The sequence below is a fragment of the Polypterus senegalus genome, chromosome 1 (genome assembly GCF_016835505.1).
Source record: "Polypterus senegalus isolate Bchr_013 chromosome 1, ASM1683550v1, whole genome shotgun sequence".
NCBI lineage: Eukaryota > Metazoa > Chordata > Cladistia > Polypteriformes > Polypteridae > Polypterus > Polypterus senegalus.
In genome coordinates, this window is record NC_053154.1 from 254,198,755 (window position 1) to 254,225,969 (window position 27,215).

The 27,215-nt window shown below is 36.8% G+C and overlaps 1 protein-coding gene across 7 annotated transcripts in view; it reads right to left on the reverse strand.

Moving 5' to 3' along the window:
* The window catches only part of plce1 (phospholipase C, epsilon 1), a 310,281-nt gene that overhangs the window by 261,076 nt on the left and 21,990 nt on the right, over positions 1-27,215 (reverse strand). For all 7 annotated transcript variants that reach the window (XM_039772108.1, XM_039772100.1, XM_039772116.1 and 4 more), the window contains exon 2: positions 12,273-13,785. In XM_039772108.1, the coding sequence (XP_039628042.1) occupies positions 12,273-13,442 (1,170 nt within the window). In that variant the 5' untranslated portion in view covers positions 13,443-13,785. The remainder of the gene's footprint in view (positions 1-12,272; positions 13,786-27,215) is intronic.

Genomic DNA, 27,215 nt, shown 5'->3' on the forward strand with positions numbered 1-27,215 from the left:
CTGCTAGAAGCCCAGGGTGATAGCAGTGACCCAAACCTGTGACAGAAGGTTGGCTATGCCTGTCAGAAGGATGTCTACTCCAGCTGCAGGATCCCAATTGGGGAAGGCAAAGGAGATGTCAGTTTTAGAAAGGATACACCAGGGACTGAGTTTACCTTTTTAGAAGTGTTTCCTGCTTTGGGATTTTTAACCTCATTTTTAAAGGATATTTATTTATGGATTTTTAACCTCCATCGTCACAAGCATTTTCATGGATATATTTATTGGAATTTTTTTATTTAACAAAAGAAGACTGCACTGCACTGTGTTTATTTCGAGAAACTTGATTGTTAAGAAAACCACTGACATTTTCACACCTACCTCTTGCTGTAAGTGTGTGTCCTCATTTGCACAGCTCATCTCAGTACATGACTGTCGATGCTTACGGGCTGAAGAAGCTCCTGGATGCAACAACGGAGTGCAGAGCCAACCCAGGCCGTCACAGTGCCTTACAACAAATATTCAATTAATAGACACATATACTACCAAGAAAAGAACAGTAGTGTAGTGGTTTCCATTGTTGTCTCATAGTTCCAGTTTCAATTCCTAGCCAGTCTACTATATGGATGAAATCAGTATCTTACCTCAGGGCTTCTCTGGGTTTCCTGACATATCCCAAAATTATTCAGTCATTCCTTGATGCAACACAATATTCTTTATGTTGCATAATAGAAAAAGACATCTAAAAAATGTTTGCATGTATTTACAAAGCTGTTTGATGTCATACCGCAGATAATGATTTATTTCGCAAAGTACAGACACAAAAGATTTTGTATGTCTTCTCCCTTTAATGGATATGAGTGGTTCTGTAACTCTTCCTAGCAAATTGTTTTGTGACCTTTAATTTCTTGACTGCTAGGCACAATCTAGACAACTATATGCTGTTCTGTCTGGGCAAAATGAAAATACAGTGGAACCTTGGATTGTGAGTAACTTGGTTCGCGAGTGTTTTTCAAGATGAGCTAAAATTTTTAATAAATTTTGACTTGATAAACGAGCGATGTCTTACAATACGAGTAGTACGTATACGCTTTGTCTGCCAAGCACGCCGTGATCACAACTGAGCTGATGGTTCTTCTCTCTCTCGCTGCGGGATTGTGGGAAATCGTCTCCCATTCTCCGTCTGAGTCGGCGTGCCTCACTCATATAGGCAACATCCGTACGAGCGTATACTGTTTACTATAGCATGGTGACCATGTGTGTGTGTTGTAACGTGTGAGTCCCTGTCATGCAGCCCAAAATACGAAGCTGAGTCTCAGTACTTTAGCAACACCAGCTTTATTCAGCTCTCAACAGGAACAGCACGGTTATTTATTGTAGCGGGATCTGCCACTAACTATACACAGACACAGGAGTCAGGCAGGGTCGGGGCTAAGTAATACTGTGCCCTGCATATTTATATTACCCATCAACGGCAGGCACTTATAGCATGTCCGTGATCTTTTCGGATTCACTTTTATGGCGAACTGCTACAGAGCCCGGAGCCTGCAGTTGCTTCGGGACGCTCTTCTGTCTGTTGTCCCATTAGATGGAATCCCAAAAGAGTTTAGAAATTTAGATAGATAGATAGATAGATAGATAGATAGATAGATAGATAGATAGATAGATAGATAGATAGATAGATAGATACTTTATTAATCCCAAGGGGAAATTCACAATTTTACTCACACCGTCCATGATTCTTTTCAAAGGTAAAGTGCAGGTTAATTTGTTTTATGCATTTTTACTTTATATTTTGTATATTTAATCATTTTTATATGAATAGTTTTGGGTTGTGGAACGAATCATCTGAGTTTCCATTATTTCTTATGGGGAAATTCGCTTTGATATATGAGTGCTTTGGATTGCGAGCACGTTTCCGGAACGAATTATGCTCGCAAACCGAGGTTTCACTGTACCCTGCTTGGCTGCTTTATTGAGGCGCCACTTTTATTTAACTCTAACTTTGGTCAATGAGCTATCGGCACATGCTCCCAACCTCTCTCTCTGTCTCTGAGATTCATACAGCCCTCAACTAGGTGACCTTAATTTAATGAAAGATATTTCTTGTGTAGAAAATTCTCCATCATTGAATGTATTATTCACTGCTCATCAATGTTATTTCTTGGAAATACTAAAGGCATTAGTAACAAAAACCCAAACTTTCAGTATATTCTAAAGCTATAAATGAACAAGGTAGGGCAGTAAGCACAGCTTACAATAAAAGGAATTAACTGTAATTGTACCAAAAGCTAATATTTTTCAAAAATATGCATTCATAAATATTATTGAAATATATCATGTATACAGAACACAGAACATTTTTATAATTTTTTTATAATTCTACAAATATTAAACATGCATACATATCATATTACATGGTAGCATCTCAGACATGTAAATTGCTTCTGGTTCAATATGTAAGTCTACCCAGATCAAGTGTATGAGATTTTACTTGATGCAAAAGTATGTCCAGATTAATTCTTTTATTAGAAAATATATAAATATTAATATATATATATAAATATTATGGACATTGGATCCATTTTTTATTCTCCCATGTCACATACCTTTTCTTACTGCTGGCACTGTCTCATACTCATAGGCAAATATATCCTCAATGAGCACTCACTTTTAAAAGATTAATGAACATCTGCAGAATTAAGCATGTTTCACTATGTTCACTCATCAATGAGTTCTTTTCAAGTCAGGTGACCAGCTGAATAAAACAACTGGAATATGAAAAAGATATCTATTGAAAACTTCATTGTGAAAGACATGAATGTGATTATTATTTAAACGGGGTTGCTGGGCTAACTGATAATTAAGTATTGATCCTGTGTTGTGTGAGTGTGTATATGAATGTGAAAGAACAGGCACCCCACACTGTTGGTTTTCCTGTTTTGTGCATTGTACTTCCAGGGTAGGCTAGAACCCCACAGGACCCTGAACTGGTTTAAGTGGGCTTGGGTATATTATGTTATGTAAAAAATATATACAAATGCAAAGACATCAAAGAGCCCTGCTAGAGCAGTAAACCCCTGGTTTTCTGTGCACTAGTAAATGTATACTTTGGCAAACTGAACAGAACAGGAAATGTGTACTGTACACAAGAGACACACACATTCCTCAGACAAAAACAAGAGGAAAATGATGGAATATAAATGCCCTTTATTGAGTATATTTAAGAGTATGAAAACATTTTGAGCAGTGGTAGTGCTGCTGCTTAGTAGTAAGGAGGCTGCGGAAGATTGTGGGTTCGCTTCCTGGTTCCTCCCTGTGTGGATAGTGCTTTGAGTATTGAGAAAAGCGCTATATAAATGTAATGAATTATTATTATTATTAAAAATGCATGCCTCAAAAATAAGCATCATATTACAAGATTTTACCTATAACTCTACTCCATTTTTTCAATGGATCCTTTCTTTACCACTAAGCAGTAGAAATGAAATTTGAAACTGCACTTTTCCTTACCTCAGAGCATTACCAGGTCAGTTCTGTAATGAGACCATAAATTCAGAAAAAGTTACAACCATTCCAGATTTAGGTAGTTTATTCTCCCAAGGCAGGCTGGTAGTCAGAGATTTTCTTTATATTACTGTTCCTGGCTTCAAGTCAAGTAAATTTAATTCTGCATTGGTGATGTTTACTTTAAAATGAAACTTTGTAAAGGTAATATACAGTATATTGGGCTGATTAACCTGAAAAAGTTATACAACTAACCATGGAATTTTATACCATATACAGTACATTTTTTAAAATGCACATAACTGCAGGTCCATTCAAAAAACAGAATATGGTAAAGTTCAAAGATAACTTGAGGTATTTTTCAAATGATATCTGAAAGTATAACACTGATTATGTAAATTCTGTAAAAACAGATTTTTTTTGCATATAATACACAAAAGTAAGTTAGTTAGCAGTTCTGCCTCACAGCTCCAGAATTTATATGAATGGTGGCTTACTCACTTTGTTTTATTCTGAGAATGCCTGAATATCTCCCATATCCTGTCATGAGATATGTTAGATTAATTGGTGACTCTAAACTGGCCTATCATGAGTAAAAGTGTCCTGCAGTAAACTCCAGCAACCCCACAACTGGATTAAGTTGGGTTAGAAAATGGATGGACTGACTTAAATGAAAAGTTTATATATTGTTATTTATCTGTGCTTACTAATAAAAATGTGTTGCTCATTAAAATACAAAGCAGCCTTTTTCACTTGCCAACCTGAGATTTCCCACAACGCTTCCATTAACACAGCAGGAGCTCTGGCATAAAGCTGCTTTGAACCAGACTGGTCACTTGTATGCCATTATGAACAGCAAACCTCTGAGGTAAGGTGTCAGAAGCTTTGGCTACAGGAACAACAGGCTTGAACTTCCCATTTTACATCCTAGTGTCCCTTGAATCTAGAATGTAGTTCTTAAACAGTACCTCACGTAGCTTTCAGGTTATTTCCATTTAATCTGCAATGTTGTCTCAGTCCACACAGTCAAGGATGTATGTTACCACTGATCGGGCTAGATAATTACTGACTCCCTGCTAGTCTACCCCCTGTCATAACCCATCCCCCCCCCCATTTAAAGTCTGAATAGGAAACATATAATTTTTATACATATCTAAACTTGGAAAACTTTTGTCTTTTGAGTTTATTAAAAACCATTAACCATTGTCAGAAGTATAGGATACCTTTCTGATTTTGTGAATTAGGACGCACTTTACAAAGTGAATGTTTTCAGAACATCAACCAAACCCTCTTACTTGATAAAATGTTCTATGGGTGAAAAGTTATTTTAATGGTTTATTTAAGAAGGTTATGTAACCCACTCTTTGCAAAGGTAATTGCCTCTTGGACACAATGATGGTTACACCATCCTTAGCAGCAGTAACTGCAACCAGACATTTCCTGCAGATATCCAGATGTTTTCTGTTGTTAATCAGTCTCTCACAGCACAGAAAGTAAATCCTGACTCCCTCTTGCTTATAGAACTGATTCAGGTCTAGCAAACATGAAGTACAAATTGCAGGTCCTGCCACAATATCTACAAGTATATGGGTTTTGTCATGATAAACAATACAGCTTTGTTTTAGCTTAGAGATAGATAGACCAATGCATTTTATAACAAACAATACAGAGATCACACTACGCTTGCTTTTGAGACTTTGTGTTTTCAGTAGCAAACATAAAGTACTGACAAAATCTCCTGAGGTGGTAAATTATTATTATTATTATTATTATTGCAGCACACTGACAGGCACTTTAATGTACACTTGGCCACTACTGCATAAAATTATGTTCTTGTGCAAGCATGTCATGGTGTTCTTCAAATCCAGTGATTAGTCCTCTTTGCACAAGAGCTGCACTCACAGAACTTCCCTTTATTTGCTTTGCCAACTCAACATCTATTTTATTGTGCCATTAATGGATAACTTCAAAATAGTAACAACTGTCAAACATCAGTTAATTTAATGCTTATACAGTTCTCCCTTGTCTTTCTTGTTTATATTTTGGGCATATTTTACCACAAGTTGTCAGGTTCTTATATGTTTTATCATACCTCTAGTAATGATTTTAAAACTTTTAGTATTATAATAGGGACATAACTTGGGCACAAGCATATGTACATAATGATGGTTTATTACAATGCAGAAGCTGATACTATTTATTTTACTGCACTGTTGAAACACTTCTCACTTGTTTACTGAAATCTCTCACAGGCAGAATCTAGTTCCAGGTTGACTATGAATATTTTAAGTCATAATAGATGTAAGGAATGTACATTTGTGAACTGAAGTAAACCATGTCTTGCTAAGATTTGGAGATGTATATATTCCATCTGTTCTTAGCCATTACTTTTTGTCTGAAAATATAAAATTAAGATCCTGTTCCTAATAGGGTCATAGGCAAAATAATTTAGACATACTCTTTTAATTAACTCCTCCATTGCCGGTCCCAAGTCCAGATGCAACAGGAGGAGGGTTGGGTGTTGGGCTAGCAACCTGTCCCTGAAAAAACTCAACAACCGCTACAGAAACAGCAAGAACAATCTCAAGTATTTCTGGTCAATCAGGTGGGATATCCTATGGGTATTCAATGATTGCAGCCTGGACATCCTTGGTGACAGCAAGGTCATGAACATGGAGTCAGCCTTGTCCTGGGTCAATGAGCGACAAAGGCACCCTTTGGATAGGAAATTTTCAGTGATCGAATAATCACAATCCACTTTGCCCATGGCCTCTCCAACGCAACCACAACAGATAGTGCAGACAACTTGGCAAAGGACAAATGTTATAAGCAACTACAGGACATCCAGGAGCATTCTAAACCATGACCTGATCAGGGACTTTAATGCCCAACTGAATGGTGACTGACGAGGACTAGAAAATGTAATTTCAGCCCACGCATCCTCAGCTCAGCGACAATAGCAAGCAATTAGTGTCCTTCTGCAAACACAAAAAGACCTGGTGCTCACTGGACTGGCACAACTTCAGTGAGATTGATTTAATTTGCATCAGTCGGAAGTAGATATCGTCACTGCACAATGTAAAGGCCTACAGAAGGGCAGATGTTGGATCGGATCATTACCTAGGCACAGTGGATATCAAACTTAAGCTCCGAAACCAAAGGTAGCCCATACCAAAAAGACTGTTTGCAATCGCCAACACCTTCGCTCTGGAACTGCGCAACCACTCTGGACGTGGCAGATGTAGAAAGCCCTTGAAACAATCTCAGGGACACCATCATGTAGTGTGCCCAAAACACCACTTGGAGACGACAAGGAAAATGGAAGTATCAGTGCATCCAAGACAGACTGTGGAAGTTGATCAATAAAAGGAAGGTCGCAAAGCTAAAATGGGAACAGGCTAAGATAAAAATGAAGCGGAAGAAATGACTCAAAGATACACAGAGCTTGACTGGCTGGTAAAGAAAAGCTGCCAAAAGGACAAGAAGGGATGGCTGGAGCAGAAAGGCATTGAAGTCCAAAAAGCGGCTGACCGAAACAACTCCAAAATTTTCTACTGCATTGTCAATGAACTGACTGAAACAAGGAACAGTTCCAGTGTGCCAATCAAAGACAAGAATGGGATGCTCTTACTTGATAAAGAAAAGAGGAGCAAAAGGTGTATGGAACACTTCCAGGAAACCCTCAACCAGCCAGACCTGACCACCACATACAATTTCAATGAAGAGAATGCTCCACAAGAGCTCCAGGTGAACACTGTCGAAATCACTATCGAAGAAGTGAAGACTGCAATCAGAAGCCTCAAGAACAACAAAGCAGCTGGCTTGGATGAAATACATGTGGAGATCCTAAAACACGGCAGCCAAGTCATTGGCAGAAGAACTGACATTGCTGTACAACAAGTGCTTGCAAAGTGGTGCAGTCCCAGAGGATTGGCGAAGAGGTATCATTGTCAAGATCCCCAAAAAATTAGAAACTTCTCTGAATGCACCAAATGATGTATTATTCTTCTCTCAGTACCTGAAAAGGCTTTCTGTGTAGTCCTCTTTTGACTAGAACCTGAAAGAGAAACAAACCGGCTCCTGCAGCAGAAGATCATGCAGCAAGAAAATCTTCAACTTATGGAACATCATGGAACAGTGCATCAAATATCGGCACTCAGTGGCCATCAACTTCATTGATTTCAAGAAAGCATTCAATTGTGTTCACTGAGAGCGACTTTGGAAAATCCTGCGCCTGTACAGCTTATCAGGAGTCTTCATTAACATCTTCAAGGACCTGTATCTACGATCAATCTGCTGTGTTAAGACCGCAAATGGCTACACAAACTATTTTGAGATTGCTAATGGGGTCAGAAAAGTCTGCATCCGGTCCCTGATTCTCTTACATGTGGCCTTTGACTATGTCATGCAAATAGCTGGAATATGCATTGGGGCAGGCATCCACTAGTCCAACCAAGACCGCCTTGATGACATGGACTTCAACGACGACTTCACCCTGCTTGAGGAAGACAAGTCAAAACTGAAACATGCAACGGCTGAACGGGATAGAGAAGCGTGCAAAATGGGCTTGAGGAAAAGTGCTGAAAAGTCGAAGATCATGCACATGAGCTGCTCCAGCCAAATTCAGGGCATCGTAGTCAGACCATAGTGGCTGGAAGAAGTATGAGGTTCATGTATCTGGGCAGTGTAATACCGCATCGGGAAGGCAACAGTCATTTTTCGGAGGATGAACAGGATCTGTCCTTACCATCCATATCACTGAAGCTCCATTTGTTCATCTTCATCATGGTCCCTACAGCCCACCTATGCCAGCGAGACCTGGAAGCAGTCAGTGAACATCAAAAAGAACCTGACCTCTTTAAACAAAGGTGCCTCCACTGGATTCTAGGGATCCATTATTTCAACTCAGGCAAATTCCATAACATCGTCGCACGCCGAAGACTCCAACTGGATAGCCACATCCTTCACATGGAAGACAATCGGATCCCTATGATGGCAGCTAAATGACCACTAGGATGGCCTAATTAGCCAAACTGGAGTCAAAATATGGATGTATGTTAAGGCTTACCATAAGACTAATCGCTTCTTTGCTTGACATAAAGCCAAAATTAAAAAGAAATCAGCCAGAACCTCAGAAAAAAAGACTCTGGATCCCCAAATCGGGTTCCATGGGAACAATTTCCAAGCACCTGAAGGTTTCACATTCATCTGTACAAACAATAATACACAAGTATAAGTACCATGGGACCACACTGTCATCATACCGCTCAGGAAGGAGACACATTCTGCCTCCCTGAGAAGAACATACTTTGGCATGAAAAGTACAAATCAATTCCTGAACAACAGCAAAGGACCTTGATAAGATGCAGGAGGAAACAGGTAGACAAGTATCTATATCCACAGTTAAACAAGTCCTACAGCTACATAACCTGAAAGGCTGTTCAGGAAGGAAGAAACTACTGCTCCAAAGTCACCAGAAAACAGCAAGAGTGCAATGAATCCAAGATTGAAGTGTTTGGCCATAATGACCATCGTTCTGTTTGAAGGAAAAAGGGTGAGGGTTGCATACCAAAGAACACCATCCCAGGCATCAAGCATGGGGGTGGGAGCATCATGATATGGGGGTGCTTTTCTGCAAAAGGGACTGGTGCACTTCACAAAATAGAAGGCATCATGAGGAAGGAAAATGATGTACATATACTACAGCAATATCTCAAGAGGCTCAGGCTCAGGTTCAGGTTCAGTCACAAATGGGTCTTCCAAACAGAAAATGACCACAAGCATACCTCCAAAGTTATGGCAAAATGGCTTAAGGATAATAAAGTCAAGGTACTGGAGTGACCATCACAAACCCCTAACCTCAATCCGATTGAAAATTTGTGGGCAAAACTGAAAGATTGTGCAAGCAAGGAGACCTACAAACCTTTCCCAGTTACACCAGTTCTCTCTAGAGGAATGGGACAAATTTCCAGGAACTTATTGTAAGAAGCTTCTGGAAGGCTACCCAGAACGTTTGGCTCAAGTTAAACAATTTAAAGGAAATGTTACCAAATATTAACAAAGTGAATGTAATCTTGTAACCCAATAGAATTGTGATATACTATATAAAAAGTGAAATACTCTGTCTGTGAACATTGTTGGAAAAAAATGCTTTTTCCCGGCACAAAATAGATGACTTAAACAATATTCTAATTTTACAGTTTGTTAGTATAAAATCTGTGAAGGGGTTATAAAGTGAGTTTCACAGAATTCACCCTAAGCATACTGTATGTAAACTTCTAACTTCAACTGTATGTACATTAATGCAAAAATTAAAAACCACTAGGCTTTTAGAAGAGTAAATTATATTTATTTAGCCACATTTTCTAGAAACAGCACTGCATTCCATAATCATGTAGCAGCAAAATTACTTTGAAAACCATTCTCTAAAGAAAAGCAGCTGGAAAAAATTAGCTATTCAAAACTACTTATGCCTGCAGTCTGGATTGTATTTTCAGTCGTGCTAGTTGTCTTTTTACTTATAAAGACTAACTCTGTAGCAAGAAAACTGATTATAATTGTATAACTGTAATCTGAGCTCATTTTAGTACTATACATAATTAAACAACCTGTAAACAGTAAGTGTTTCTGCATAAAGATATTCCTATACAGGGAGTAATAATATGTGTATTTTAAATCAGTGTTTAGTCTTCTCATATGTTTTTCAGTCCCAAAGTCATTAAACTGAAAAAGGAACTACAGAATCTCTAAATAACAGGGAACCTTTTGTAGCTGTGGAGTCTCATATTCTCTAAGTATTACAGAAGATATTTTCTTTAAAATGGAAATAAAATTACAATTATAAAATGAAAATGCAATCTCTCTTTTGACATTTATTTTTCAAAGTCTGCATGCAAGGATGCTACACATATTAAAAATAAAATTAAATAACACCATTTGCAATTTCATTTTCCACACACAAGTCATTTGTGAAAATTTAAAAAATAAAATTAAATCACCTTTTCGTCATTGAATTTTTTTCATTTTCTAAACCTATCTACTTTGAATAATAAATGACAGAAGAGAAATTGCAGTTTCATTTCATAATTTTATTTTTAATTTCCTTTTTTTTTACAGAAAATACCTCCCATATATGTCTCACAAACAACATCAACATTACAGAACCTTGTGCTACTGTAGAAATTTGCAAGAGTGATTGAGGGAATCAAACAGAGACAGGAAGATTTTTTTTAAGAATACAAATAAAGTAAAGCATGCAGAAAAGCTTGGAAATGAAATGACTTAATTAGTTATATTTTTCAACGAAAGCAACTGGAAGGTACAACAATGATGCAGGTCATGAATGAAATTAATAAATTATTATTTTCTTATAGAATGGAGAAAGTCCACAGAGATCACTTAAATATTAAAATTGCAATGACAGAGGCTTGTTTATTTATATCTAAAATCACTTATTAATTTGCTATTGTAAATAAACTGCATTACCTAGATTTTTTTTAAAAAAGGTTGATTAATTTTAGCTAACGGAAAATGTCGAGAATAAGGTAGAAATGTTGAGGTTAATCTTGACATAAACTGTGAGAATAAAGATGACATACAAACACTTTTTTTCCTTTACTGTGTCCATATTTTTTTTCTTGTACAGGGCCCTAATACGCTTCCGTAAAAGCTGACCTAACTCTAAATTCCTGGAATCCATGTGATCAAAAGAGATGATTTTAACATAACTAAGTTAGGAGCTGAAATAAAAGGTAACAGGTTAAAAAAATGCTCCTACAATATACTTCCACGGTAACTATCACTTTTCTAATATTTTCCTGGCAGTGGACACATAAACATTAACATTCATTAAAATGATATAGTTCATTCATTCTCAGGATGTAATCACAAAATGTATTTTACATTAGTTTGGGATCACTTCCTTCTAGTCAATAATAATTTTCAAATACTAGGACACCTGATACTAATGTAATAACAAAACTAAGGATATACTTTCTTCTATAAAATAAGAGTTTCTGTTAAATGCACATTGACAAAGCAGAAATATTTTTTAATGAGTACTTTTAGGACTTGTTGTATTTATGCACCTGCACTTGCAGTCACTGTTATTTGTATTGTGTTTTACAAAGTTATTTATTGTAGAAATACGTCAAATGCCGCTTCAATGCTTCAACTTGCTAAACCATTTAAATTTTCAAAGAAAAACTGTTAGGCAATATAAAAAAATTGTACCAGTTTTATCAAGATTATATTTAATCACAGTAAATCTGCTGCTTGAAGCAATCTAAAGTCTCTGTGGAAACAATGAATTACAGTGAAAAATAAGGCAACACTGTAAATGTGTGTAGCCTTCTCTGCTAGAGTCAATTTTCAGTAGGTTTATATCATACTGAATGGGTAAAATTAAGTAAAAATAAAAGCAGTGTATACATTAAAATAAATAAACAGTAAAAAGTAAAGTGTAAGCAATAATGAGAGTGTGCGTGCTAATTCTGAAAAATGTATATGTATTCAAAGTATAAAATGTGTCAAAAGAGAAATAAACAGGAATAGAGCTATTTCATATATAGAACACATCTGTATTTGAGTGTTATAACATTTCTTGTTGGTTTGAAGCATTACTATTTTTACTTATTTTTCATTTTGATCGAACACATTTTACATTTTTTAACTCAGAGTTTCAGAACATTATAACATTTCATAATATGAAAGTCACACATTTCAGGCTAGTGAACTATATTAAATTCTAGGCTGCATTAAGAAAGAAAAGGAAAAGACTGTCTTACCTCGGAGTGTACTAATTTGTCAATAAAATTAAACACACTGCATGACTGAAGATTAGTACATTGGAGAAGACCAAAGCATTCCATCAGTGATACAGAATGTTTTTCATATTCATTTTGTGGTTTTCTGTAAAAAGTACTGAGGGCATCTTCTCCAATATGGCCAGAAGGAAGAGCTGCTATTATTGCTCTGGTGCCAGTGTAAACAGACTTTTTCACTTCCCTGTTATTTTTGTAAAACCTCCTTATCAACATAGTTGAGCGGTCTTTTTTGCTCTGAACAATGCAATTCTCAGTCCACTGCTCAGTAACATGGAATCGAGTATTGTCTGGTATCCTATAATCTGTTCTATCTTGACAAAACTTGACACCAAAACCATTAGGTGAATATTTAATTTTTTTACTTGTCCTTTCCAAGATTAAATTCCTAGTTTTAATCCATGAAGTTCTACGACATATTGAATCCTGACTTTGGTGACTTCCTGTAACATCCATTGTGCTGCAACTGCCAGAACAGTTCACACCAGTTTCAGAAGCAAGGAGTCTACATGAATTAAGTAAATGACACTGCTGATCCCTGCCTCTGTTTTTGCAATACTCACAGGGCACCATCTTTTTCTTTTCTGTATTATCATTTGAGCGTGAAGTAACTGAAGTTTCATTAGCACAACCATCATCAACTGCGCCTTGAAAAATTGAACAACAGCTTTCCATTTGCGACTGTAGCTCATCTTCCAGATTTGTGCTGTCCTGTTTTGTGGAAATGTTGGTATCCAAGAAGACACTCTCTGATACCAGTGGATCACATGTCTGGCACAGCTGGCTACAACGGAAACTATTTGGATAGTGACCTTGAGTAGAGTGAGAGCCATAAATACTGTGAAATCCTAAGATGGAACTTGATGCTCCAGTTTTTCTCTCCCAGACGTCCTTTGTATGACAACTGCAAGATATCAGTAATTTGGGAGAATGTGAGAGAAAAGAGGGCAAGGAACCACGGCACTGCAAATCAGGCTCTGAGAAACATGTTTCTGTCAAAGCTTCATCTGATACTTCTTTGATGACTTGGGTACTTTTACTACTGCTGTTTGAAGCATGCTTTCTATTTTTACAACTTGCTGAGAAAGCAGGTGCCACTTTTTTATCTAATGCACTACATACTGAAGTATCCATTTCTTTAGACTGTATACTAATTCACTGTCTTGATGTTACATTGCGAAATCCATAATAACCATGCTTAGCAGAAACCAACCTTGTTAGTTTCTTTTTTTCAAAAGTACAAAATGTAACAGCATGTATTTCTAATTGGTTAAGAAACAAAACATAAAATTCTGGCAGGGAAGCCAAATATGAAATGCAAGCTGAATTTCGGGTATATCAGTGTTGTTATTTTCTGACAGAACAAGACAAGCACTCTGTTCTGCTTTGAGAACAAAACGTCACTGAATCACCATTTGCTCCTCCTCTAATGATGTTGACTATTTCCAAACAGGATGATGACAAGCAGGTTTTTCTTCTGAAAAGCAAAGTAAAATATTAAACAGTATAACGAAATAGTGTTAAGATTTCTAAACATTACAAACTAAGAAATTGAAAACATACTCTAAACCTAGTCTGCTTTAAATGTGTCACTGTGTTTAAAACAATAACAAAAGGTTGGGACAAAAAAAGAGCTATTTTGTAAAGTTTAATAAAGTAGTACTTCTTGGCCAACATAAAGATTGGCAGTCACTATGTAACAAAATGTGAAAACTCCAAGTTGAGTGTGGAAAAGGACATGGATTTTCAACCTTCTATTAGCATATTAGTGAACATCTAAAACTGCTACTGCCTTAAAACTCAGATATAACTTTAAAAAATTCAAGTAAAGCACAAATTAAGGTAAGTTTCAGTCTTGCTCCTGATATTAGATTATTGTGCATAACAGCATCATAATTAATTATAGATTTCTGCTGACACTGTAAACTGGATTTTTGGTATAAAGTACAGGGAGTCCTCGGGTTACAATGTCTCGACATACAATGTTTCGAGTTTACAACACTCATTCCCATAAAAACTTTAAAAAATTGAGACGTGAGAAGGAATAAAGGTAAGGATTTTTTTTACACTCATTTTTTTTCTGTTCCTACAGTACATTATATTTATGTCCTTTTCCTTTTTCTGTGGCTTAGTTGTGTTTTTATGTTCTAGATTATGATTTTGAAAATGTGTTAGGATAGGTAAGTGACTTAGGATAAGGTGTGTTTCGACTTACACCAAAATTCGGGTTACACCACTGTTGTAGGAACGGAACTGTGTCGTAACTCGAGGACCCCATGTATAATATTCTGGTACTTTCAATAAAACAAATAATCAACCAAACATCTACACAAACCACGACATGCAGTATGTTAACTATACTATACCTGGAATACACACATCATATTGTCTTTAACAAATCTTTTGTACATAGAAACTAGGCGATCATAACATGAAACATAACACAGCAGAAATCTCTGTGAGCAAGAAAACCTTTTGTAACAATATGCAGTTAAAATATAATGTCCCCTGGGTCCATCCTTTTTTGTGCTTTGGAACAGCAGTAGCCTTCCCTCATAGTCTGTGCCTTGTAGCACGTAGCTACACCAAATCACATTGAACTATGTGATCTACAGCTGTGCAAAGTCTTGGTAACAAAGGAAGTGAAAATAAAAACAAAATAAACATAACATATTTCAATGTTTAACATTTTGAATGCTAGAATTCGAAAACTCTGGATACCAAGAAATTACATGTATTGTTTCATTTCAGCTACTTCTAGAAAACATCTTCATTAAATAACTTTCAAAAGAAACATGACATGTAGATTGTGCAGAGTTACTCTAGGAGCAGGTGGTTTGTGTCTTGGTTTCTTCCTACATATCCTAATCTCTAACCTTACCAGATTTAATGAATGTAACTCAGTGCCAACTAAATCAGTAGTTTTTAGCACTCTCCTTAGACACATAAACTACTAGATATTTGCTTTTTGTAATTTGATGTCTAGCCTGTGCAAAGGTTTACTATGTTCCTCATTTGTAATAGCCAGCTGACATGTCAAAGTGTCAGTAGAGAAATTTTGCAAAGTCATAAATAATTTCCTTGGGAAATTGTTTCCTTCTTTACATGTGTTGTGTGATTTTAAAAAACACCTAACAAACAGCACTGCAAACCAACAGATGATTCTCATTCTAGCCTGAACAAGTTAAGCTGTCATCAGTTCCAAGTCATTTTTGTACACACCTGCCAGAATACATCAAAAAAATGAGAACATAGATGGCTCTGTGACATTGACTTTGTAATATAGAACAAAACAAAAGAAGATATTCCTGTATTTCTCAGCTGTTACTCCATGTACAAAAACAAAACAAGTTCTGGCCTATGTGTGTGGCATATGAAAACAGAATAGGAATAACTGCATCTTTGTTGTGTTTTTTTGACGTGACAGGTATAAAAGCTGGATAGATAGATAAAAAACTACACAAGCTGCAGTTTCTTTCTTAGTGTTGTCACTGGTGTTTATGCAACACATTTTCCATAGCAATCTGAGATTCAACAAATTTCAGATTTTAAAGATTGGTCTTCAGGTGTTTGTAATCTTCTTAAAAGCTTTTATGAAAGATGAATTAACAAAACACAGCAAGTAGCTATCATAAAATGCAACTATGACACTACTGCTGTGTAGAAAAGGTGAGCTTAAAAGTATGCAATTTCTTACAACTTCCCATATGAAATTCATTGCCTCTTTTTTATTATTTAGCATTTAATTTAAAGTTCATTCATTAATTTTTCTGCTCATGTAAAAAGATTCTGCATTTTTGCACTTATGTAATCCACTCTATTTTAAAGGATAGCAAATACTGACATAGCTTATAACAAAAATAATAATATTCAGCTATGTTTTCCTCTTCACCACCAATGGATTATTTTTTGTTATTAAGGTCAAAGGGCCATGCAATGCACTGAATGCACCAGCAACTTTATGACAGTATTATCTGAGAAAGTATGCAGAGGCTAAAGTGAGGAAACACAGTAGGCAGTCAGTCATTGTCTAACCCACTTATTCCTGAACAGGGTCACATGGTGGGGATGCTGCTGGAGCCTATCCCAGCCAACACAGGGCACAAGACAGGAATAATCACCTGGATAGGGAACCAGTCCATCGCAGGGTAAACACACACACCAATCACACACTAGGGCCAATTTAATTTTGTCAGTTCACCTAACCTGCATGCCTTTGGACTATGGAAGAAAACTAGCGCACCCTGAGGAAACCCACGCAGAGACAGCGAGAACATGTAAACTCCACACATGGAGGACCCAGAACGAGAACCCTGATGTCCCTTCTGCAAAGCAGCAGTGCTACCACTGATCCACTGTGCCACAAATCATAGTAGTAATGACATTAATTGCAATGACATTTCATAATACCATCAAATCAAATGTATCCTAACCTGCTTAAGGATGAACGTTATGCGGAAAAATAAAACGATGTGGTAGTAGATTAAAACTCTGCTACCAGTTACCATACTGTATGCTTTACAAATAAAGTTTTGAATGCAGCAAAAAAGTTACACATTGTAACTATACCTGTTACCTTTGTCAATTATTTTTAAAATGTTAAATTAAAAAACCTACTTTAAAGTAAAGGCAAATTAGAAGGAATCATTTCTTTTAAATGCCTGGTTTGTGTTTCTGTGTGTAACCTTTAAATAATGGATTAAGATACTGTATGACCACTGAACACATGAATACTGATCTATGTTACCAGAAAAGATCCTGAATGAATAAATAAATACATTTTAATGCTCATTACTGTTTGGGCCAATTTCCAGGGATGTTACTAGATAGATCTATTGTACTCCTAGGCCTCATAAACAACTGTGCACTTGATATATTAAATAAAAGGAGAGACATAATTAAATATTGTTGATTTTTAAACAAAAAGCCTGCCAAAAAAATTAAACTGTACAAAACATCCTTGCTGCTGCATAATACGGGTTAGTATGATCCTATCTGGCCTGAAACGTTTAAGAACTGCGCTAGAACCTTCTTCAAAAATAAATTCATAGAAACAAGGACACATTGTACTGTAAAACAGCCAAAGACAAAACATATGGTGATCTAACCTTGTATCCATTATTTGCTGTAATATTTTGAACTTGCTGGGTGACAAAGTGGCAAAGTGACAAAATGATATTGCTGCCTTACCAACAAAGGATTTGAAACATAGCCTCCTCATTGCAAAGACATAGATATTAAGTTAATCTATAACATAAAATACTCCTGTTTATTTAATTCAAGTGAAAATGTGTGTCTTCAGTCTTTCTTGTGATGTTTAAAAAATATTCTGCTCCCCACAGTCCTATAATGTAAAACCTAGTTTTAAAAAGAGATAGAAAAAATGGGAGTAGGAAGAGACAAATGGATAATTCTTTGTAAAAACTGGCCTGTACATGCAAACAGCACACTTTGGGTTTATTCCCTGAAGGAATGCCGCCAGCTGTTTTCTCAGTGGCACTAATGCACAGTTTCTCAAAGAAGCACTCTCAAGCAGAGCTATATGTAGGATTGGTTACATGTTGTACCAATCTTACTACATGAAAGTTTTTTACTACCATCAACAGAAATGTTGCAAAGATATACCTCAGGCACAAAAAGGCTTGCAAAAGGAAAACAACACACATTTGAAGAACAAGCCCTTGTAGCATTTAATTTACTTTTACATCATATTATTTGGGTGGCACAGTGGCGCAGTGGTAGCACTGATGCCTCGCAGTTAGGAGACCCGGGTTCGCTTCCCGGGCCCTCCCTGTGTGGAGTTTGCATGTTCTCCTTGTGTCTACGTGGGTTTCCTCCGGGTACTCCAGTTTCCTCCCACAGTCCAAAGACATGCAGGTTAGGTGTGTTGGTGTTCCTAAATTGTTCCTAGGAGGTGTATGTGTGTGCGCCCTGTGGTGGGCTGGTGCCCTGCCCAGGGTTTGTTACCTGCCTTGCGCTCTGTGTTGGCTGGGATTGGCTCCAGCAGACCCTGTAGTTAGGATATAGCGGGTTGGATAATGAATGGATGGTTGTCATGGGCTTTATGCCCCTGTTAGGGTCATCCCTGGTATGGATGTGACAAAGAAAACCTCCTATGATGTATACAAACATTGGAGGGCATTTTCCCTTGCCTGGACATGGGTCACCGGGGCCGGGGTCCCTCTCTGGAGCCAGGGGACTCTGAGGTGGGCTCTCCCATCTCTGGGACTGAGGTCACCGAAGTGTTCAAAAAACTCCTGGGGTGGATGAGATACGCTCGTTCCTCAAGGCTATGAATGTTATAGGATTGTCTTGGTTGACACGCCTCTGCAACATTGCATGGATATCAGGGACAGTGCCTCTGGATTGGCAGACCGGGATGGTGGTCCCCCTCTTTAAGAAGGGACACCGGAGGGTGTGTTCCAACTACAGATGGATCACACTCCTCAGCCTCCCTGGAAAAGTCTATTCGGGGGTCCTGGAGAGGAGGGTCCATCAGATAGTCGAACCTCAGATTCAGAAGGAGCAGTGTGGTTTTCATCCTAGTCACGGAACAATGGACCAGCTCTACACCCTTGGTAGAGTCCTGAAGGGTGCATGGGAGTTTGCCCAACCAATCTACATGTGTTTTGTGAACTTGGAAAAGGCGTTTGATCATGTCCCTTGGGGAATCCTGTAGGGGGGTGCTCCAGGAGTATGGCGTACCAGACCCCCTGATAAGGGCTGTTTGGTCTCAGTACAACTAGTGTCAGAGCTTGGTCCGCATTGCCGGCAGTAAGTCGAACCCGTTTCCGGTAAGAGTTGGACCCCGTCAGAGCTGCCCTTTGTTAAAGATTCTGTTCATAACTTTTATAGACAGAAGTTCTAGGCTCAGCCAGGACGTTGAGGGGGTCCGGTTTGGTGGGTACAGGATTGGGTCACTGCTTTTTGTGGATGATGTTGTCCTGTTTGCTTCATCAGGCCATGATCTTCAGCTCTCTCGTGGCTGGGATGGGAATCAGCACCTCCTAATCCAAGACCATGGTTCTCAGCCAGAAAAGGGTGGAGTGCCCTCTCAGTTTTGGGAGAGAGATCCTGCCCCAAGTGGAGGAGTTCCAGTATCTTAGGGTCTTGTCCACGAGTTAGGGAAGAACAGAGTGGGAGATCAACAGGCGGATCAGTACAGCATCCACAGTTATGTGGGCTCTGCATCGGTCTGTCGTGGTGAAAAAGGAGCTGAGCTGAAAGGCAAAGCTCACAATTTACTAGTTGATCTACGTTCCTACCCTCACTTATGGTCATGAGCTATGGGTAGTGACCGAAAGAGCACGATCGCGAATACAAGTTGCTGAAATGAGTTTCCTCCGCAGGGTGTCTGGGCTTTACCTTAAAAATAGGTTGAGGAGCTTAGAGTAGAGCCACTGCTCCTCTGCATCTAGAGGAATCAGATGAGGCGCCTCCCTGGTGAGGTGTTCCAGGCACGTCTAACTGGGAGTAGGCCCCAGGAAAGACCCAGGACACGCTGGAGGGACTATGTTTCTCGGCTGGCCTGGGAACACCTCAGAATGCCCCGGGAAGAGCTAGTAGAAGTGGCTAAAGAGAAGGAAATCTGGGCATCTCTGCTCAAGCTGCTGCCCCCGCGACCCAATCTCGGATAAGCGGAAGAGGGTGGATGGATAGTCCATCCATCAGTCTTTCTTAACCTTCTTAATACATATAAATATTGATTTGAAAATGTGGTCAATTAATACTGCAGCATCAATTTATTACAGCACGAGAAAAGGTTTAAAGAAAGTGAATGAGTCTTTTTAAAATAAAAGACTGATAAAAAGATGTTTGATTCTACATCATTAATTATGTTGCCATGGACCACAAGACTTCAGAGTCTGAGCTTTGCCAAGCTAGATGTTACTGCATTAAATTTATGTTCAGGTCAGTCTATTATGTTATCTTCAACTAAACAAAACTATGAAGATAATGCTGATACACTTTTGAGCCACATATGCTCCTAAAATGGACATTTCTCTTAAGCACTTTTCCAATGGCCATTGTGGTGAGGCACTACCACTGCACCAAGACCAGGTGCTGAAATTGTTTCAGAGCACCATTGATTTTACTTAAACATGATCTAGCAAAAAATTTACACATTAAAAGTAAAGGTATTGAAATGCAATCTTATTTAGAAAGACTATTAGGATGACTGGTATTCATCCCTGACCTAGTCATTATTCACAAACAGTCTGTTTATTTGGCACTTGCCTGCAGTTCTGTCCGTGTAAGTCAAAGATCACTCATCCCAGAACAAGAAAATTCACTGACATCCTGGTCAGAATACTGCTGCATTAGACTCTTGCATTCTTGGATATCTCAAAGACGCAGCAGTTGCAAAGTTTACTGTCTCTGCTATCTGTTTCTATCAGGTAGTGCACTTGCCCACCAAACTAAACTGAGGTTAGAGTCCAAACAAACTTGTGTTAAATAAGTTGAAAATGAAATCAAGACGATAAATGCTATTAATATGATGCCATTTCCTTTCAATTATGTTAAATATAACCTTGGTGCATTTGGACAATGGGTGGCTATTGGATGACCTTAGTTATCCTCTACATGCATACTTGGTAGCTCCAGTGCATAGTCCCCAAACCTTAGTTGAAGGAAGATCTAAGTGTTCACACCATGTGACACATTGGAAGATATGTATTTCATGTCTACAAAAATCTTAAATTAGTAACTTAGATTTTTAACTGAATTTTGTTGCATGGTTATTCGCATGTGTGTTTTGCTGCACAGAATTTCAGTGGAAGCTGATGTGCACCTTCCCCATGATGAAGATGAAAATGAGGATACAGAGGAATAAAAACTTGCAATTGTGTTACTGAAGAGAGGAGATAAGGACTTCATCAAGTGCATCTAGATGCATGAATGAACATTATCAGAAACGTTTTTCTTATTTTGTGTATGAATTACGTTCATAACATTTGTGTTGTGCTATTTACTTGACATACTAGTTATGTTTTGCTTCTCATGTAAACAAATACAGTGCACACTGCATTTTGATTCATTATGTTTCCATTCAATTCAAATTTTACTGTCAACTGGACTTACAAAATTTTACTGGTCTTCTGTCTGTGACAGAAAAGAGAGTATAAATGAGTGACTCAGCCACATTATGTAATGCTGTTTGTTTTCTCTATGTGACATAATGAAATCAATGTAAAGCGTTTTTTTTATTTTATTTGATACAAGTTACCTTGCACTGAGCCCAATATTAACTGTCACTGAAATGGAGAGCCTGTTGTATTGCTGTTTACTCAGAATGTCAAATATTGACAGTGACTTTCCTACTGCTGATATTCTTATTTAAGTTAAATCTGTTCTCTCTTGAGCTGAAGCCTTTCTTTCTTCCATTTATATGTGCTTCAGGTGTTAATAGTGAAAAACCTATTTGATGTTTAATGGATCAATAATTGGGGTTTTGACTGCTGATACTTTTTCTCATGCTAATGCAAGGAAGGAGTAAACAAAGAAACAGCTTAAACTGCATCATTAAAAATTGGATAACATAACACTTCAGGAAACAGCTGCAAAAGTGTACATTTCTCATAACCTTAGTTGATTTGTTCATTATTTAATATGATGCCTCATTTTCAGGAACCCCACTCCAGAGGAATGACAGTATCAACTAAAATTAACAAAAATGTAATTATTCCAAATTAAAAAGAAACATATACTTGAATATTCAATATAAAATAAAAGAAGTATTAGAACAAGTAAGAATAAAAAAAATAAATTAAATCGCTAGTGCAAACTAATTGGTACATAATGGAGTTTGGGTCACATGTCAAGCAATCGATTTAGGTGTTAACAGTTTAATAGTCCGGGGTTAGAAACTGAGAATTCCGGCATGCTACACTACAATATATATATATATATTGATAATACATATATTTATATAGACACATAGATTGATATACCGTATATAAAATGGAACAGACCTTATACAATGTACATTTGATTCATGCATACTGCATACTATTATATTTTACCAATCACAGTTTTCTAACTGTGTTTCAATGGGATTTTACCGACCACATGAATTATTCCCCATATTCAGGCTGAATGACACAGCACAACAGGTCTGTAGTTAAGAGATTTTGTGTGAGTACAATAACAGTCTGCTATCTAATGTTTGGTAAGGTACTAACTTGACCTTTTTACTTTGTGGGCTAGACACCAGCTCCCACACAAAATTGCTTCAGTTAAAGCAGGTATAAAAAAATGGATAAATGGACGTAACTTCAGTAATTTTGAAATATATAAAACAGACAAAGAAAATGACTGTGTTATATATTTTACAGCAATGTTTAAACAGGTCAAAGTGCTTAATTTATCAGTCCTGTAAACAGGGCTCTGTTTTACTATTCACCACACCTTTTTAAATAAAGTGGCTTAGAAGTAAGTAAATTATTAAGCAACAGCACGTACCAACATTTTGGTACTTCAAGAAGTAAACTGAGTTTGTTAGATTTATTTTAAAATTAGATGCTACAGAACCAACACAAAAAATAAATTCCACCATTTAGGGTGTTCTTCAGTTTTAATACATTTGAAAAATATTTTACTTTAAAATAATGTAGGATGTAGATCACAAGGAATCAAAGAATTACAAAGAAACAGTGCACATTTACCTAGGTGTGTATTTTGAAATCATCCAATTAATGCATAACATTTGGCTATAGGAATGAGCTATACACTATGAGCTTTTAAAAATACTAATGATAGTGATCACACATATTGCATGTCTGCTTTTTGGATGATTTTAATTTACTATACAGTGTCTGCATTTTCTTTTTGATTATTAAGGCAGCACAGCTCCAAACACTTTCATACAATTTATAAGTTTTCTCTAACCTACACATTTTTTATCATTTTAGCTTCCTTAGAATGCTAGTCTTTATTTCCAAACCTTTTCTTGAGATTCACTTGATAACCTAAAAACTCTTTTCTGTGTCATATATTAGCTTGCTTTTGACACCATTCTCCTTGAATAGATCATGTTATTCTTTGTTTAATTAATTAGTTACTTTCATTCTTTGCTTCCATTTTGCAAGTGTAAAATTACTAGGTTCATATTTTCCCTTTAGATTTCTTTAGTGTATTCTATTATATTATTTATTCAGTTCTGTTAATTACCCTTACTAATTTCTTATTGTTTTGTTAACTTCATTACAAAACAGATATTTATTTATCTATATTTAATCCTGCAAATGCTCCCAGAAGAGGATCTTAAATTCCGAAAGGTAAGGAGGTTCAAGGCCAACTACTACTAAAACATTTTTTATTTTAAACACAATTTAAATAGATCTGCTTCTAATTTACCAGTTCATAAATCCTACAAATGACAATAATCAATTATAACAATTTACTGTACAAAAAACATTTAAAACTAATGAGTGTTCATTTGTAAATATTAGACAGACAATATGAGCGAAACGCACATTTTATTTGTTCTACTCCATCTTCAAATACTTACAAAATTAATTTATTCAAGAAAATACCATTGCTGAGTACATTTTAAACATATTTAACAAAACTTTAATCTTAACAATTTAAAGTATATGTTCAATATTAAAATGTATGTAATCTATAAGGGAGCAGCTTAATATATACCTTATCCTTATAACTGCATTTCAGTTACTAAATGATAAAAAATACTATGTGGATTTAATCTCAAAAGAAAGGGTTCTTTCACTACAAAAACTAAATTTAAGGGGAATATATCAATTTCTCATAAATAACAGTTTTTGAGGAAAATGTGTGAAGTTTATCCATTTTTTGGTCACACTTGTAATAATTCAATGAGAAAGTAGAACACTGTACAGTACTTCCTTATAAAGACATGAGGGCAACTTTGAAAGCAAAAGATAGACACATATGTTTCTTTCATACAAAATGCTGTCCTGTTTAATGGGGGTAATGAATATTTTTTGCAATCTGTTTCTTCATGCAAGACAACACAGTGGTAGTGCTGCTGTTCCACAAATACAGCATCCAGGAATTGAATTCAATGTTTGGTTTTTGTCAATATCCTCTGGGTAGTCATGCTTTCATCCAACATCCCTAAAGATCTGCAGGTTGGTTTCATTGGCTTTTCCAAATGTCTGGTTGTTAGTGTACCATGCAATAGATAAATGCCTTGTTTAAGACTATTTCCTGTCTTGTGCCCACACCACAGGGTTCAAGTCCTTGTCACCTCTAAGCCGGTTTGAGTATGCATGCATTTTTTTCTTAAATTTAGATATTCAGTCCTTTACTTACTGCTTGTAAGCTTTGCAGCATGGCTTGTTGAGTCTACTTTTAAAATTAGTTAAATAAAATTTAATAAAGATATACAGTTCAAGGCCTAGAAGTGATTTCGGGCTACAGTGGACTGGTAAAATCAATATTGATGAGTTGAATGTACACACAATGCTCAAAAGACTAATTATGAGTAGTGTATGCAATTCATAAACAAACTTGACAAATATGAATGGCTCCACAAATATCTTCAAATACAGAAAAACTGGCCTATGTGGCTCTCCTACACTCTAGACACCTGCAGGCCAATAAAACACTTGGGCAGGTCTAGATGTAGGACTCAGTTTGATCTATACATGTTCTGTGGACTTGCAGGTGCTACAAGAGGACAAGGATGCTGCAAGAGTTATGTTTATGTAGTTGACATTAAATCAGAACCATTTAAACTGAGAACTGGAGTCCAATAAGGGTGTAGCTTGTCCCATCTCCTGTTTATTAATTTCACGGACATCTTATCAAGGTACTACAACCAGTTTAAAAATCTGACATTTGCATCTCTGTTCACTATTAACATTTATTTGCAGCTTTTTCTGACACCTTTTTTTTGACAATCACCACCTTTTGTGATACTGTTGTTACTGTATCTGAGGTCATAACACATGATGTCAGCAGTGTGACCGCATTATGTTTGTGCTGTTCACTGTTTATCCGAGTCTGACAGATAAATACTGTGGCACTTAGTGCTCTGTTTTTCTATGTATTGTCAGAGGGTGAATTTCTGTAAGTGTTAACTATAGACATCATTTTCACATGAACAGCATGCCACTGTTGCAAATAAGCTACTTTTGCATTGTATCGGGTTTTTGGATGTTACTTTATCATTTAACATTTAATATAAAATTTCTGCCTCCCTACTTTTTCTTTAAATTATGATTATGGCACTTATTTTATTATTTATTACCTACACAGACTTTGGCCATAATATCACTGCATTACTTGTGTTTTGCTGTAGACTCACTTCATGAGCCATCTCGTTTTGTAGATTTGCATTATGATAACTGTTGGTGGTCATGACTTCGGAATTACAACAGCTTTCAGACACAGTCTCTTATCAGCTTGAGCTAACACAAGACTCCTGGCCTTGGACGAGCAGATAGTGCATCTAAACACTTCGAGCAGTGCACTTTCTGATGACATAAGCTGTGTTGTCTACTCAGCCCCCACCATCAAATGGAGCACCACACCACAACTTGTAAAATAGAGCAGCGCAGCAGGCCACTGATTTTTTTTTACCTTTTTGAATAATTCTGTATAAATTGTGTTTATATCTTTAGCGCAAGCATAAGATTTCAACCAATCAATTGGTGAAAATGTGATAAGGCAATGTACATTGCTGCTGTTCTGCCTTGTGTAGAAATCATATTTTAAAATTTCTGAGCCTGTACGTCCACTGCCCCACCATGTTTTGAATGCAATATGATTACTAAGCAAGCGTCACAGAATGATGTAATGACTTTTCCTTTCACTTGTATTGTTTCCAACTGCCTTATTTATCAAATGCATCACTGTAATAAACTAAAAATATGCACAAGTACTAGTGATGACTACACTATTGCTTCATATTTATGCTAGGCTTATGTGATCCTACTTCATCTTTGCCACATTATTTTTATATAACTCATCCTTGTTTCTGGTTCAGTGTATTGTACTCTGCACTTTCCATGGGTTACACTTAACCTGAAGTGTCTATTTTAAGTGACTTGCTGCACTCTGGTTAGTGCAGGGCATTGCATTTCACATTTATATAGCTTTGAATGAGTTGGCTTGATGAGGCATTTATCAACTTAGATTCTGTCCTGTTCACATCAAAGTTCCTCCTTCCTCACGTTCCTGAAATAAAGTTTGAAAAAAACATCTCCTTTGTCCACATCTCAGTGACAACTGTGATGCAGCACAGAAATTTACTAGGTGATATATGCCATACTTTGTATTGTTTGGGATTATATATTGCTGAAGCAGTTAAACCTGACATCGCATTGTATTTAGTGCTGCTGCTGAACTCTCTCATATCTTCTGATCACTCCGTTTTTTTAACATTAACATTATATTTCAGGGTTTAAGTTATTGTTAATTGAATCATGCAGCCCTTGGTCATATAATGTACCTGTTTTTACAGAAAAATAATGCATTGGAAATACTAGATTACATTTATATAGTACCCTACATCTCTACTAACATGGGACGTTAGGTGACAAGATCACATGCAGCAAAGAGATTGGCAAAGCATGATCTAAACGCAAACTGGACAAGCAAATGGAAATGTTTCTTCTTTGTGACTTTGTTGCCTTCCATAGTGCCTACTCAGGTACAAGACAATTAAAAAAAAATATTTCAGAGTGGTGAGAAACATTTATGGAGAAATTCATAAGAGAAGTCAGGCACTAAATAAACATGATAACCTAAGCAAGAGGAAAAATCAAAATTAGAAGTCAAAAGCCAAGGAAGAAAACCTAAAAACAAAAGACACTGCCAAGGTAGACGGATTTCAACAGCTGAGTGGTTATTTGTTGGATAGAAAAGGTGCTATATAAAATGTATAATTATTATTATTATTAAACTAAGTACTAAATT